Source organism: Dromiciops gliroides, chromosome 5 (assembly GCF_019393635.1).
Source record: "Dromiciops gliroides isolate mDroGli1 chromosome 5, mDroGli1.pri, whole genome shotgun sequence".
NCBI lineage: Eukaryota > Metazoa > Chordata > Mammalia > Microbiotheria > Microbiotheriidae > Dromiciops > Dromiciops gliroides.
In genome coordinates, this window is record NC_057865.1 from 301,110,193 (window position 1) to 301,124,563 (window position 14,371).

Here is a 14,371-nt window from a genome sequence, read left to right on the forward strand (position 1 = left end):
TGGTCTGGGGCTGGAAGAGGGATGAGGCCCCTCCACACATTCCTAAAGTATAGAAGGCTCCAAGCTACCTCCTTACACTGGGAAGCGGGAATGATGAAAGCTAGCAGAAAACTCATTCTTCCCCAAAGGGAAGAGCATTAGCTTCCCGCCCCCGCCCTGGAAGGCTTCCTGGAGGAGATGACATTTAAATTGGGCCCTAACACCTGGACGGGCTGGGCAGTCTCATCCCAGGTCAGCTGACCTGCCGTTAAAACTCCATGCCATTGTCTTTTATAAAAAACGACATGATTTTGCTTAATTAAGAAATCGTTGCGGGGCAGCTAGGTGGCGTACTGGATAGAGCACCAGCCCTGGAGTCAGGAGGACCTGAGTTCAAATCTGGACTCAGACCCTTGACACTTAATAGCTGTGTGACCCTGGGAAAGTCACTTAACCCTCATTGCCCCCCCCAAAAAAGTGTGATATATACTGTAAGATTATTTTAAAAAGAATTTTTGGTTTTGTGGGGCAATGAGGGTTAAGTGACTTGTCCAGGGTCACACAGCTAGTGAGTGTCAGCTGGACTTGAACTCAGGTCCTCCTGAGTTTGGGGCGGGTGCTTTATCACTGGGCCACCTCACTGTTCGAGAATTTTTAAACCACATAGCATTTTGATCATTGTTTCTTTTTCTAATTGTCTCTATTATAGCAGTTTTCAGTAGCAAACCATACAAAATTACTGTAGCTTTTACTAAAATCCCTAAGAAGTTTAATAACCCTATTAATTCTCGTGTGTGTGTGTGTGTGTGTGTGTGTGTGTGTGTGTGTGTGTGTGTGAGAGAGAGAGAGAGAGAGAGAGAGAGAGAGAGAGAAAGAGAGAAAGAGAGAGAGAGAGAGAAACTAATTTTCTGTCCTTGGTTTACATGAGTCACAATGGTAGTTTTCCACTCTAGGCCCTGACTTGGGCTGGTCTCTAATCCTTTGCAGGGCATGGACCCCTTTGGCACCTGGTAAAACCCCATGGACACCTTTTCCTAATAATATCGTTCAATCCATAGAATTACAGAGGAAGCTGATTGTACAGAGATGCAGTGATCAGTTGAAGTTCATGGATTCCCAATTAGGAACCCTTGCTCTCGACTGCTCTATTTACATTGACTCTTATCTGTACTGAGAAATGTCAGACCAGAAAGCCCCAGGCATACATTAAACTCCTACTGTGTGCTGAGTTCTAGAGTTACACAAAGAAAGGCAAAAGCACGGTCCCTGGCCTCCAGGAGTTTCTGTTCTGTAGAAGAGACTCTGTGAAAATAACCATGTGTGTGCACGCTATGTACACTGTGGGTGAAGAGCAGTCTCAGGGTGAGGGAAAGGCCTCTTGCAGACCCTTGAAGAAAAGTGCAGATGACAAGAGAGAGCGTCCCAGGCATGGGAGAAGGTCTGCAGGAGCCTGTATGGGAACATTAATCACAGAGTACGGTGGGGAATCAGGTGTAAGAAGCCTGGAAATGGCGGGGGTCTAAGTCAGGAAGGGCTTCGAATGCCCAGCAAAGAAAGTAGAAAGCCCACCTGAGTCTGGCCAGAGGAGGGGAAAGCAGGCAGAAGTTGCTAAGAAGTGTGTGGCCTTTAGAGCGTCCGCAAACACTGCGGTCAGTAGTTGCTCCAAGCTGAGATCCTGGTCTCATGGCCAGATGGCTGTCACACCAGCAGAAATGGATCCCGGCTGTCTTGGAATGACATCGGAGTGGGAGAAGTGGTCCCTGAAGGAGAGGATGGGCCCAGCTTTTCCTAGGAGAGGCAAATGGAATGGAGGAGTTGGCTTTTGGGCATCAAAGCCACTAAGAAGCGTCATTTCATGGATGGTGGTTGTTCAGTCACGTCGGGTTCTTCTGGGCAGAGGTACTGGAGGGGGTCGCCATTTCTTTTTCCACTGGATTAATGCAGACAGGGTGAAGTGACTTGCCCAGAGTCACACATAGCTAGTAAGTATATGAGGCTGGATTTGAACTCAGTCTTCTGACTCCAGGCTCAGTGCTCTGTCCACTGAACCACCTAGCTGTCTCCTTATTTCATGGGACATTTCATCATCTCTTATTGCCATGTTCATGATAAGTATTTACAAATAAGCCACCAGGAAAATAATTACAGTTTCTGTACCAACATCTGTCGCAGAGAATGAGGAGATAGTCTACAAAAACTTGGTAAGACCCTTCAAATTAAAGCCAACGTATATTTTGCTAGTTGACGACTTCATGCAAAGGTGGGCAGGCTTCAGGAAAAGTGCTAAAAAGAGCTACCTAGATTATCTCAGGGGGCCCTTCTGGCCATGTCTCTGGGACTGATTCTAGAGAAGATGGTTCAGGACTTGGGAAGGCGTGTAGCCTGCAGAGCCTTCTCATCCCTGCACATCCTCAGATACTCAGCTCCAGACGAGAAATTGAGTGCTAGACATGGTACCGACCCAGGACAACCTTTGAATTCACAGCCTGTTGCTGATGTCCTCCGAACGACTGGCCTGACAGAGCCACTGTCAGCAGCAGAATCAGAATAATTGGGGGAAATGGATGCAGTGAGAACAATGCTTCCTGAAAAGGGCCCCAGGCCACTTGTGCACCATTTCCTCAAGAAGCTTAATGACTTTAAATCAATTCCTGTGACAGAGAGGCCAAAAGAAGCTGAAACAAGGCTCGGGCAGCAAAATCCTTGGAGCCAGAGACAGCGTGAGTAGAAAATCTGCTGGAGAAGAGTTGGGGGAAGATTAGAACATGTGCCTCATAGAGCAAGAAGCAGAGGCCGTCAAAACCAACTTAAGGAAAGCTTGGTGGGAGACCCAGGTCTCCCCAAGGCCAGGGCAGGAGAACAGCAGACGGAAATGGGGAGGACGCGGCTGGCGAGGTATCTGTGACCAACCCTTGCTCAGGCACTCCTGTCCGAGGACAGGAGAACGTCACGGAATAAAAACGAAGGGGCAAAAGAAGCTTGATTAGACCGAAGTAGCCGGGGAAGATCCGTGTGGAGACTAGGCTTGGGTCTTCCAACTAGGAAGAAAAGTAGGTGATGGAAAGAACCTGAGGTGCAGCTGAGCCATCACTCGAGAGGGTCTGAGTGCGGAGCAAGCGAGCTTCGGCCACAGGTCCCCGATGTGGCGCCTCCATGCTGGGGGCCAGGCCCTAGACTCCCCTTCAGTTCCCTGAAGCTGCGGGCTCTCCAGCGGGTGCCACCTGCGCTGGGAGAAGCAGGAGTTAAGCAGCATTAATGAGAGTACGGCCAGCCTCCTTCCCTGCCCTCCTCCCATCCACTGTTTCCCAGTCCCAGCTCCCTGACCAGCCTCTCTCTCGTCTGTGTGCTCAGGTTATTACTGTTTACCATTTCCCAGCCTCACCCTGTATTCTCCCACCTCCGCATCGCCTTCCTTTTCATCTTTGTGTGGCCTGTACTCTAGAAGTGCCTCTGCCTGTCTGTGCTGTGTGGCAGCAGGCCCTTGCACATAGTAGGTGCTTCAGATCTGTTGGTGGCGCTGAATTGTGTGTGGGAGCTAGAGGTGTGTTTAGGACGCGGGACATTGGTAGCCCACCCTGCTCTTTTTACAGACCAGAAAACAGACCCCAAAGTACTAGGGTCCTTTATCCACCAAGTCTTCTTTGTCATTCCAGAAGAAGTAGAAGAGTGGAAGGTTATCCAGGGGAAGTTTCTGGCAATCAACGCGGCAAACATGAGCTGCGCCTGTCCGCGGAGTCCCAAGGGCCTGTCCCCAGTTGCCCACTTGGCGGATGGTTCCTCAGATCTCATCCTGGTCCGCAAATGTTCCCGCTTGAATTTTCTGCGGTATCTCGTCAGGCACACCAATCAAGATGACCAGGTAGGCATTCTTAGGGAGCCTTGGAGCGTCAAGCGCTTTTGATTTCTCATCCAAGAATGGGTCAAAGGGCCAGCTCTCCAGAGCATTCGCTTCATTAGGAAGGGGCAGAGAGACTTGGTCTGTTCTTGGACCCATTTACCAGAAGCCCTTTTCCTAAAAAAGTCCATTGAAATGGAAACATGTGGTGGGTCTCTCTCACCATAAAGAACACTAGCTGTCAGTGTGTGTGCTCGCCCTGCTGAAATAAGGAGACGGCTCCCATCACAGAACTGTCGGCCTCTTTGGAGGGTAGCAACAAGGCTTTGGTGAGTGTCTCCTCTGCCTCCCTCCTTCGACCAGCTCTTTTCACATTTACTGCTTACCCTGTTGCATTGAACAGAAGTGAGATTCAGTCATTCAGGGCCCACTTAGAATGCAGAGACAGCCCTTGCCTCAGTCTCTATGGACCAGTGGTCGGACACACGGTTCCTGCGCTCCCCAAGGCAATGGTTTAGGAGGGATCAGGCAGGCTGGCAGCGCCGAGGGCTCTGGGATGTCTTGTCCCAGTCTCTTCTCAGGCCTGAGCCCTGCCCCAGAGCCTTTCCTCCTGCCAGTGTGATCAGTGGGGCTGGCTTGGGAGGCAGACACCCCCCACCCACCCAGGGTGCCTGCGCTCGAGGCCTGAGGGCTCTTTGAATCCCTCATGGTCATCATTTCCCTTGCTGGGCATCCTCCATGATGGCTTTGCCCTCCTTGGGTGCGCCCCTCATGGTGGCATCGCTGAGCCCGTGGGCAGTCCCCAGCAGCTTCCCTGGACGGTTGGACGATGGTCTAGCATCGGCACAGCCTGAAGTGAGTGGAGGGCGGTAAAGGCTCAGGGAGCCACGAGGCCGGAGGGTGAGACCCCCTGGGAAGAGCAGGCTGCTGGGCACACGCTCAGGTTTCCTGAAGGTTTACCAGCCCACTGTGCGCCCTAAGATGCTGGGTCCGAGCACTGCTTGAGGTGATTTTTAGATGGTGACTGGCTGCTGAGGCCGGGTGAGAGCCAGTGTGAATGGCGCTGCTCTGGCCTCCTGAGAAGGGAGGCTGCACACTACCTGACTCTGGAGGGAAGGTAGGAAAGGCTGGCGTAGACAGAGTGGGGGCACAGTCACGTGACTAAAAGTGGACACTGGCTGGGAGAGGAGCATCATCATGCTCCTTGAGGCAGAATGAACAGCCCACCTAGGAACCAGACGGATCAGTTACCTCCACACATAAGGTGTTTAGCAAAACCTTTTTTTTCTTTTCAAATGAAAAGTGACGTGTCAGTTCCACATGTCATCATGGAAGACTTAAGGATTTTTTAGCACACAATTTTGCTTTCCAGATACACAGAATTTAAGGACGTAATTATCCCTTTTACTTTTGTTTCATAGTTTGACTTTGCATTTGTGGAGGTTTACCGGGTGAGGAAATTTCAGTTTACGTCAAAGCATTTGGAAGATGAGGACAGTGACCTCAAGGATTTGGGGAAAAAGCGATTTGGGCAGATCTGCAGCAATCATCCCGCCTGCTGCTGCACTCTTCCTAACAGCACCTGGAACTGCGATGGGGAAATTCTGAACAGTTCTGCTATTGAAGTCAGGTGGGTGTCTCCCCTCTGCGTCCACCTTCCTCCCTTGCTCTAGGTCAGTAGCAGACACTGACCCAGTGAGCACTTGTGATGAGCAGCCACGGAAACAGGAAACTCACTCCCAGACGCTCGTCTGTCCCTTGTGTTCTCGGGTCCTGGCCCCTCTCTGAGCTTCAGCTGCCTCGTGTGTCAGGATACCACCCCCCCACACACCTTGTGTTAGGACTCGCTCCTCCACCCCCTTTATTTTAGATATGAGGGGATGGGTTTCCTGCTAGGCTAGAATGGAGGGGGTCTTAGAACAAACGGGGCCTTTGACACTGCTGTGTGACGCTGGCGCTCGAGAAGAGCTTGTAGCAGGTGTGTGTGTATGCCTACCCAGATCCCAGCTTTCTGAGGTGAGGCCTGCACCAGGTGTCCACACACCTCCCCACCCCCACCCCAGCCCACTGCGCAGTCTCCAGACTTAGTGTTGGGTATGGGGCGGGGCAGACTCACGCAGTCCCTGCCCGATTCATCTCTGATGTCTCTGCTCTCAGGGTCCACTGCCAGTTGCTGCAGCTCTTTGCCCGAGGGATCGAGGAGACCCCGACGCAGGAAGCCCTCAGCTGAGAGCCTGCTGTCGGCCAACATCTTGCGGTGCAGCCAGCGCTTGTGCATTTTCACACATATTTATTAGAATATTGCAGACCAATTCTGTTGGTGCATACACATTTGAGATTTGGAATTTATTTTTGATAGTTAAATGTTGATTTTAGAAAACTGCCTTTTTTCAACAGTGTCTGTGCATCCTGAGCATTTTACCAGGTGGTCATCAGGCCTGAGGGTGGGGAGGAGAAGGGCCACCCAAGGTCTCCATGATGCTGGCCAGCGCCTCTCTGAGGGGCCTCAGATGACGTGACTCCTGTCCATTGGTCAGGCCGGGGCTCAGCATCTCCAATACCTGGTGACAGCCAAGGGTCCTCAGAGCAGACAGGCCTCATGTTGGCGGTGACCAGGGTGTAGAAGGGGGGACCCTGGAGGCCTGTGTTTCCTGCTCTCCTGATTCGGGGTCATGGTGGTTTTCCTTGAGCTTCCCCACCCCGTACAACCTGCCATGCAGGAAATTCTGGGCTCTGACAGGTCCTAGTCCTTAAACAGTCGTCACTCATGATTCCTCTTGCGTGTCTCAACCATGTCTTTCAACATAGTGTTTTCATAAAGACCATTTCAGCTGATGGCGAGCACCACAGGGTATGTTGGCACAAATAGGTCACAGATGGCTTGGCTCTCTTTTTTGGGGGCTTGGCTCTTCAGGTAGAAAACGAGGCACTAGCAAACTTTTCATTTTGAAAGAAAACCTAACTTTTGGATTCCAGATGTCGGTGTGTTGTGTTGATGAAGGCCAAGGTTCAAATAACTGGCATTGCGCTGCTTGAGAAGAAGTGGGAGGAAGCCACTGGGCAGTGGCTCATTGAGTAAATCAAAAGTTCACTGTGTGAATTGTTTATTGTTAATGAAATTAATTGCAAAAGAGGAGTGTTCTCGACAAACGTGCAATTGTTATTCTCCAGCGTATGTCCATTTGCATTAGCTTTGTGTGGGTCTGTGCAAACAGGCCTGGTTTGTTTGAGTCTTATCTGCCTTGCTCATTTCCATATATTTAGTGGAAATTTTGTCCTTTTCAGCTCTAGTACTGTATGTTGGGGCCCGGGGAGGGGGTTCAGTGTTTGTGTTTTGTCGGACAAGCCGTGATTAACTGTTCATTTACTGCAGAAGCACTTGAAAGTACAATTATCAGAGGAAACAGATTTTTCAATGAAGGCATTCCTATTCAAGGAGCAGCATAATTACTGAATTGTGTCCTAGATCATTGTTTTATTCTTATTCATAGTTATGAATATGATAAAATGTATGCAAAGTAGTCTCTTTTAAACACAAGAAGATGAGCTTAGAATTGTGTTCTCCTAGTGAAATACTTGACATAGCTTTTACAAAAGTAGCCTATTTTCTATACTCTTCTAGAGTCCGCAATGGATGGGTTTTTACCGATTCAATAAGGTATTTAGACATATTGAACATACGTCACATAATATATATTTTTAGAATTGACTTAGAACTATTTAGTCTTCCAAAGTAGACATCAGCTTGCCTGTTGCATCATCAGGTCCAACCCTGAGAAGCAGAGGGACCCTCTTAGAGGGGATTTCATGCAAACATGAAGGAGCCAAGTGGCCATCATGCTGGAGTTAGGTGTTTATCTAAACAGGCCACAGCACGGGGAGGGGCTGTGTCTCCTCCTTGGACCTTCCCTTTGGCTCTCCTTTTCTTCTGCCCAGATCTCTGTGTGCCCAGCACGGCGGGCACCCGGGCAGTACTTGAGGAGGCCTGGCCGGCCCAAAGGCAACGTCCTCGGAGGCTTTCGGTCCTGACCCCATCGGTCGTCTCGTCCATCCTGGCCCCGGGATGGTCACGGCCCCCAGAGTAGCCGTGACCCATGTTCCCATTCTCAGTGACTGCCTTTAGGGGCTGCCAAGGCAAGTTCTGCACTTGGACAAGCAGCTCAGCTTGCTTTCACTCTTTCCTGCTGGCTCCAGAGGAGTCTGCAAAGGGGGTGTTGCCCCTGCTCAGAAATCCAGGCTACTACTGCTTGGCCTTGCCAGTTTAGGGTGATAGTTTGAACTGCTAATAGAGGAAGCACTTGGTCCACAGGAAGGCCTGGTCTACATTCCCGATGCTGCCAAGGTGGCATCAGCCAGTTTGGAACATGCCCTCACAAATTCTGATTTTGTTTAAAGATTGAGACTGGACGTTCCTTTCCCCTCTATCACATTGGAAATAGTGGAACCTCCCTGAAGGTTCTTGTGGGATCTAAACCCCTGACGTTTGGCACTTGTGAGGAGAACTGTGGCTTTGCCTGTCGGTGTGCTGGTAACAGCAGCGCCACCTCGCACTCAGGCCACGCTCTGTGTAGGACAGGGCTCCATATGTCTGCACACGTCTAGCCCGTCCCTTCCTGGTCAGTGTCTTCTGTGGCGGGTGGGCAGCCAGCAGACGGGGCTTGCCTCCAGCCTCTCTGCCCAACCTTGTCTTGCCCCTGGACCCCAGGGCCACCTCCCAGGGGGCTGTCAGCAGAGGACGGGCATCTCAGGAGGGGATGGGCTGGACAGGGTTTGACACAAGAGCAGGTGGCAGCATGTTAGGAAAGGGCTTGGCAGGTTGTGCCCGATTTTATCTAAAAACAATTATGAATTTATTCCTTAAGTACAATCATGGGAAGAAAGAAATCACTGATGGAAAAACTTAAGTTTAATTTTCTGTCTAATCTTGCTGGTTTCAAGATTAGAAGAGGGTATACTTAATGTTGTGGTGTATTGAGAGGACTTTAACAAATAAAACTATGTTGGACAGAATTTGACTTTTTTCTTTGTGTTGAAAGTTCTTAATTGAGCCTGCCCCGCCCCCCACACCCCATGCCCAGTGTTAGTGGACTGAGAGCCGGGAGGGATCCTGGTTCGAGGCCTCATAGCTCAGAGTGGCTGAGTTCTCCTGGCCCCACCAGACATAGGCATTTGTCAGACGTTGGGTTACTGTGGCCAACACAGCCCGGCTTTCCTGGAGTGTGCTCCAAGGGATGGCTCTCGGGGAGGGCCGGGGAGGGGCAGAGACATCGATTGGCTAATGTCAGGATGCCCAAACAAGATAAGCAGGTGAGGATGAATAGGAGGCAGTGTGACCCACTTTTCTCCTGGCCATGGCTGCTTCATTTCTTCTCCAGCTCTTCCCTTTCTCTCAGAGACTTCGGGAAAGCATGGGAATGACAGGCCCCGCGTGAGCAGCCTTAGCATGCCCTGCAAAGACTAAGCAGGTTTTTCTTTTCCCGTGGGTGGAGCTTCTCCCCCTTCTGGGGAGAGAGTCCTGGGCCTGGGACCACTTCTGTCTGCACCTCCATCTCTTAGCATACGCCTGCTAGAGGCCCAGTCACAGCCCTCTTCCTGAAGGATCAGGGCAGTGCTCATCTATTTGTTCTGTAGCCTCTGGCAATGAGGATGCGCTTTCAGACCTGGTGGGCGGGTGGCGTGTCCACTCAGGAATGAGGAAGTGGGTTCCTGAGGAGATCCGGGCCTTGCTCGGTCGTCCAGGGCCCAAATGGCACTGCAGGAATTCAGCCTCTGGCTTTCTGGCTCCTGCCTCTGAAGCTCTTTGTGCCCCCTGTGGGCACAAAAGCTTCTCCCAGGGGAGACTGACAGAAAGGCTGCTTCCCCCAAGTAAGCTGGTGGAGATTGGTGAGGGGGGAGAGAGGGAAATGGGGAGCCAGCCCTGCTTGTCACCAGGTGTACCCCATGGGACCAAGGCATCCTTGCTGCTCTGGGGCAGATCAAGAAGATGTGGAGACATTCGTGCCAGTCGGTGGAGACCAAAGCCCAGACTGGAGAAGGCCCATGTCCATGTCTGAAGGAAGGCCCTTTACCACTTGGGGACTAGTCCGGCTGGCCTGTGACCACAGGGTGCTCCATGTCTACTGGCCCTGGGAGTCAAGAGACTGGGTTCTGTTCCTACCTCTGCCACTGACTCTTGGCGCTCACACTAATGTCCCTTCCCCACCCCTGCCTCCTTTTCCCCATCAGCAGAATGGGGGGAGGGGCTAGACCAGGTGGTCTGTGTGGTCCTCTTCAGCTCTAGGCGACACATAAAAGGAGGAAGAGTGTGGTCCTCGGGGTCAGGAAGGGAGCCTCCATGAGAGTGACTCACAGCAAGTCCCTTCCCTCTTGAAGCTCAGCTTCCTGCCCTACAAAGTGGAGAGAAGTATACTGACGACATTTTTATGGTGTGTGAAGGTTTATGGGGTGTTTTGGAGGAGATGCTGAGGATGGAGAAGGCAAGTGACTGCTCCAGGATCACACAACCAGGAAGTGTGGGGGTGGGGAGCGCGGTGGATATTCTCACTTCAGGCCATAGTTCTGCCCACTCTGCCTGCCTGACCCATTGTCCACAAGGTGACCTCCAGCTGGTCAATGAACACGCATTGATTAAGCACCTACTATATACCAGGCATTGTGCTAAGTGTTGGGTATACAAAAAAGGAAGAAAAAGTTCCAGATGTCATGGAGCTCACAGTATAAGGGGGAGACAACATGCGAACAGTGATATACGGACAAGATATTGAATACGCAGGATAAAGTGGAGGGGTGTGTGGGGGGGAGGGGAGCAACCAGAATGGGTGGGATTCTAGCTAGGGATTTTTTTTAATCATAGAAGTATTTTATTATTTTCCAGTTACATGTAAATAAAGTTTCCAACATTTGTTTCCATAAGATTTTTAGTTCTAAATTTTTTCTCCTTCCTTCCCCGCCCCCCGACAGAAAGCAATCTAATATAGGTTATCTATGTACAATCACTTTAAACCTATTTCTGCATTAGTCTTGTTGTGAAAGAAGAATCAGAACACAAGGGGAAAACCTCCAAAAACAAAAAACAAAAACAAAAGTGGGAAGAGTCTGGTTCGATCTGCATTCAGAATCCACAGTTCTTTTTTCTGGATGTGGAGAACATTTTCTATCATGAGTCCTTTGGAATAGTCTTGGATCGTTGCACTGCTGAGAAGAGCCAAGTCTATCCCAGTTGATCATCACATAGTGTTGCTGTTACTGTGTACAATGTTCTCCTGGTTCTGCTCCCTTCACTCAGCATCTGTCCACTTAAGTTTTTCTAGGTTTTTCTGAAATCTACCTGCTCGTCATTTCTTACAGTACAATAGTATTCCATCACATTCTTACACCACAGCTTGTTCAGCCATTCCCAAATGGATGGGTATCCCCTTGATTTCCAAATTCTTTGTCACCACAAAGAGAGCTGTATAGCTGGGATTTAAAAGAAGCTGGGGAAGTGAAGAGAGAGGGAGAGAATTCCAGATGTGGGCCATGTGCAACAAAAATGCTCCCTACCTCCAACCCCCAGAGTTAGGAGATGGAGTGTTTCCTGTGGGGAAGAGTGAAGAGACCAGCAAATCAGCATCCCAGAGGGCGGGGTGGGGTGGGGTGCGAGAGGACTGGAAGGTAAGAGGGGCCACAAAGTCTATCTATGAAGGGCCTTGGATATCACGGATTTGATATTTGATCTTGAAGAGGAGAGTGGGCCAATAGTTTGTTTTGTATTGTGTGTGAGAGAGAGAGAGACAGAGACGTGGTCAGACCTGCACATTAGGTGGAAATCCCTTTGGTGGCTGAATGGAGGCTGGACTGGAGGGGGAGAGACTTGAGGCAGGCAGAGCCCCTAGACAGGAGGGGATGAGGGCCTCCCCTGAGGTGGTGGTGGTGGCTGTCTTGTCTCTCTAAATCTTTTCCTCTAGCACTCAACTATATAATTACATGAGTCTATTGGTTTGTACTAAGGACCAACTATATGCCCAGTTCAGGGCTAGGTGACATGAAGTCTTCAAGAGAAGGGCTCCCCTAAGGAAGAGAGAACAGAATTCTTGTCATGCATCCCAGCAGAGGGTTTGGAAGCCATGAATGGAAGTTACAAGGAGGCAGGCTGTGGGTCAATATAAGGAGGAATTTCTGAACAATAAGCTGCCCAATGATAGACAATGATTCCCTGTATAGGAAATGAGCTCCCTGTCACTGAAGGTCTTTAAATAAAGTCTGGATAAGCATTTTCCAGGGATATTGTAGAAGGGATCTCTACTTCAGGGTGGGTTGGACAGAGGACTTCTCTGGTCCCTGTTAGCTCTGAGATGTTATAGTCTGTAGCTACGTTAAATGGCTCAGTATAGTTAACAAAATGGGAGATGCCTGAGGGAGCTCAGGTATACCTTTTTTGGGAGAGGGAGGGGCAGGGCAATGAGGGTTAAGTGACTTGTCCAGGGTCACACAGCTAGTAAGTGTCAAGTGTCAGATTTGAAGTTAGGTCCTCCTGAATCCAGGGCCAGTGCTGTATCTACTGCACCACCTAGCTGCCCCCTCAGGTATACCTTTGAGAGTTGGGAAAAGGAATTCTTTTAAAAGTTTCCTTTTTTAAAATTTATTTTTATTGTTATCTTTTGTTTTTACATCAACCAGATTTTACCTTCTACTTCCTATCCCTCCCACCTCACAAGCCATCCCTTATAAGAAGTTTTTAAAAAGAAAAGGAAAACAGTTCAGCAAAACTTGATATATTGAATACATTGTAATATACTGAAAAAATACATTGATAAAATATGACAGATACTCCTATCTCTGCAAAAGAGTAGAGGGAGCTGTTTCCTCATAACCTTTTCTTTGACGCCAACTTTATTCTTTTTTTTTTTTTTTAAGTGAAGCAATTGGGGTTAAGTGACTTGCCCAGGGTCACACAGCTAGTGAGTGTTAAGTGTCTGAGGTCGGATTTGAACTCAGGTACTCCTGACTCCAGGGCCCATGCTCTGTCCACTGTGCCACCTAGCTGCCCCCAACTTTATTCTTATAATTTTGTAAAATTCATTGTTCTGTGATGGTGGTTCTCTCTCTTTCTATTGCTATAGCCATTGGGTATATTAGGGTTTTTTTGTTTTGCTGAATTTTGTATCCAGTGTTATTAGTTCATATCATGTAAATCTTTTGCTATTTCTCAATATTTGACAGATTGGACAGAAATTTCTTTTTTTAACAAGAACTAAAATGACATTTTCATGGTCTAAAATCTCCTTGGTGTTGCAGGGGATAAATTCCGTTTTTATTGTGTGGGAAGTATCCCCTTCTTCAGAGAGGTTTGAAGTGAATGGAGGGAGTTATCAATGCCATGTTACCTGCTGACTTAGTAGTTGGTTGCATTCATCACTCACATTTTTACTGGGGAGAGTCCTGTCAGCTTGGTCCATTGCTTCTCACATTTGTAAATACTGTCATAAAACTATCTTTTCTGGAAAAATAAAATGGGGAACATGGGTGTGGAATGTTGTGAGCATAGGTCACTGTTTTGGTTGGTAGTTTTTATCTGTTTTTCTTCTTTGCTTTTGTTTTTTGTTTTTCTCCCATGGATGGGCAGGAGAAGGGGAGTTATATATAGGGAAGCAACCATAGGAGGTTGGGATAAAAGCAACATCAATAAGCCTTAAAAAAAGATAAAGCAGATGAAAAGTGCCCAAACTATGAAATACAGTTGCACAAGGAACCCATTAATGTATGGGTCTTAGACAAATGCTCCTGGAAGAGTAATAACAATATTCTTCTTTCTTTTGTTCTTTCTATTTTGGCAAGAAGCTTTTCTTATAACCCGAGATGGCCCAGATGCGAGAGAGCCAAGTGGAAGGGAAGCACAGAGAAAAGGGGGCTGGGGATCAGCAGATGAGGGGAAGGAGAGAGCCCAAGCTAGAGGTCAATGATCTTGCCCTTGATTCTTGGCCAGATTCTAAAACAGGGTATTAAAGGGATGATGGCATGGAGAACATTGAGCAAACGGTCTTTACAAAGAATCAATGTGGCTTCATTCAGAACGAGTCTGGCAGGATCAGCATCATGTCCTTTCCAAAAGAAGGGATGCTAGTTGTCTACCCCTGAATGGGAGGGGAGGGTGAGGATTCCACCACAGCCCACTTACATCCTTCTGTGTAGACACACCTGCTAGTAAATAGTCACACCAACATCTACACAAAGTTCAAGTTGGTTCTGTTCTGGGGGAGGGAAGTATATTGATTCTCTAGGGTCTATAGGAGACTTCTTCAAGGAAGGTCAGAAGTTTTAAGGAGGAAGAAGAAAAAGGAAGTGGAGGGAGCAGAGGGGACTCTAAGGAGCTTCTTTTGTGTCACCGCATCACATTGCATTCAGAAAGTTGGGTGTGGAAAGAGAATGCTGGAGTCTGAGAATGGGATTAGGCTTCTGAGCCATGGCCCCAAGCAAAGCATAACCCGTGATAGGTTATTGGCCTAAGACAGAGTGAACATGGTTCAGGTCAGCAAAAATATGTTTGCCTAGAGTCTTGCAGAATCTGCTCAAAAGGAT

General features: G+C 48.8%; 1 protein-coding gene across 2 annotated transcripts in view; it reads left to right on the forward strand.

Annotated features, from left to right (window-relative positions):
- The window catches only part of CERK (ceramide kinase), a 46,070-nt gene extending 37,246 nt beyond the window's left edge, over positions 1-8,824 (forward strand). Inside the window, exons 11-13 of one of the 2 annotated variants that reach the window (XM_043966466.1) lie at positions 3,633-3,838; positions 5,236-5,444; positions 5,972-8,824. In XM_043966466.1, coding sequence (XP_043822401.1) covers positions 3,633-3,838; positions 5,236-5,444; positions 5,972-6,044 — 488 coding nt within the window. In that variant the 3' untranslated portion in view covers positions 6,045-8,824. The remainder of the gene's footprint in view (positions 1-3,632; positions 3,839-5,235; positions 5,445-5,971) is intronic. The other variant, XM_043966464.1, reaches the window with a different exon arrangement.
- The last annotated feature ends 5,547 nt before the right edge of the window (positions 8,825-14,371 follow it).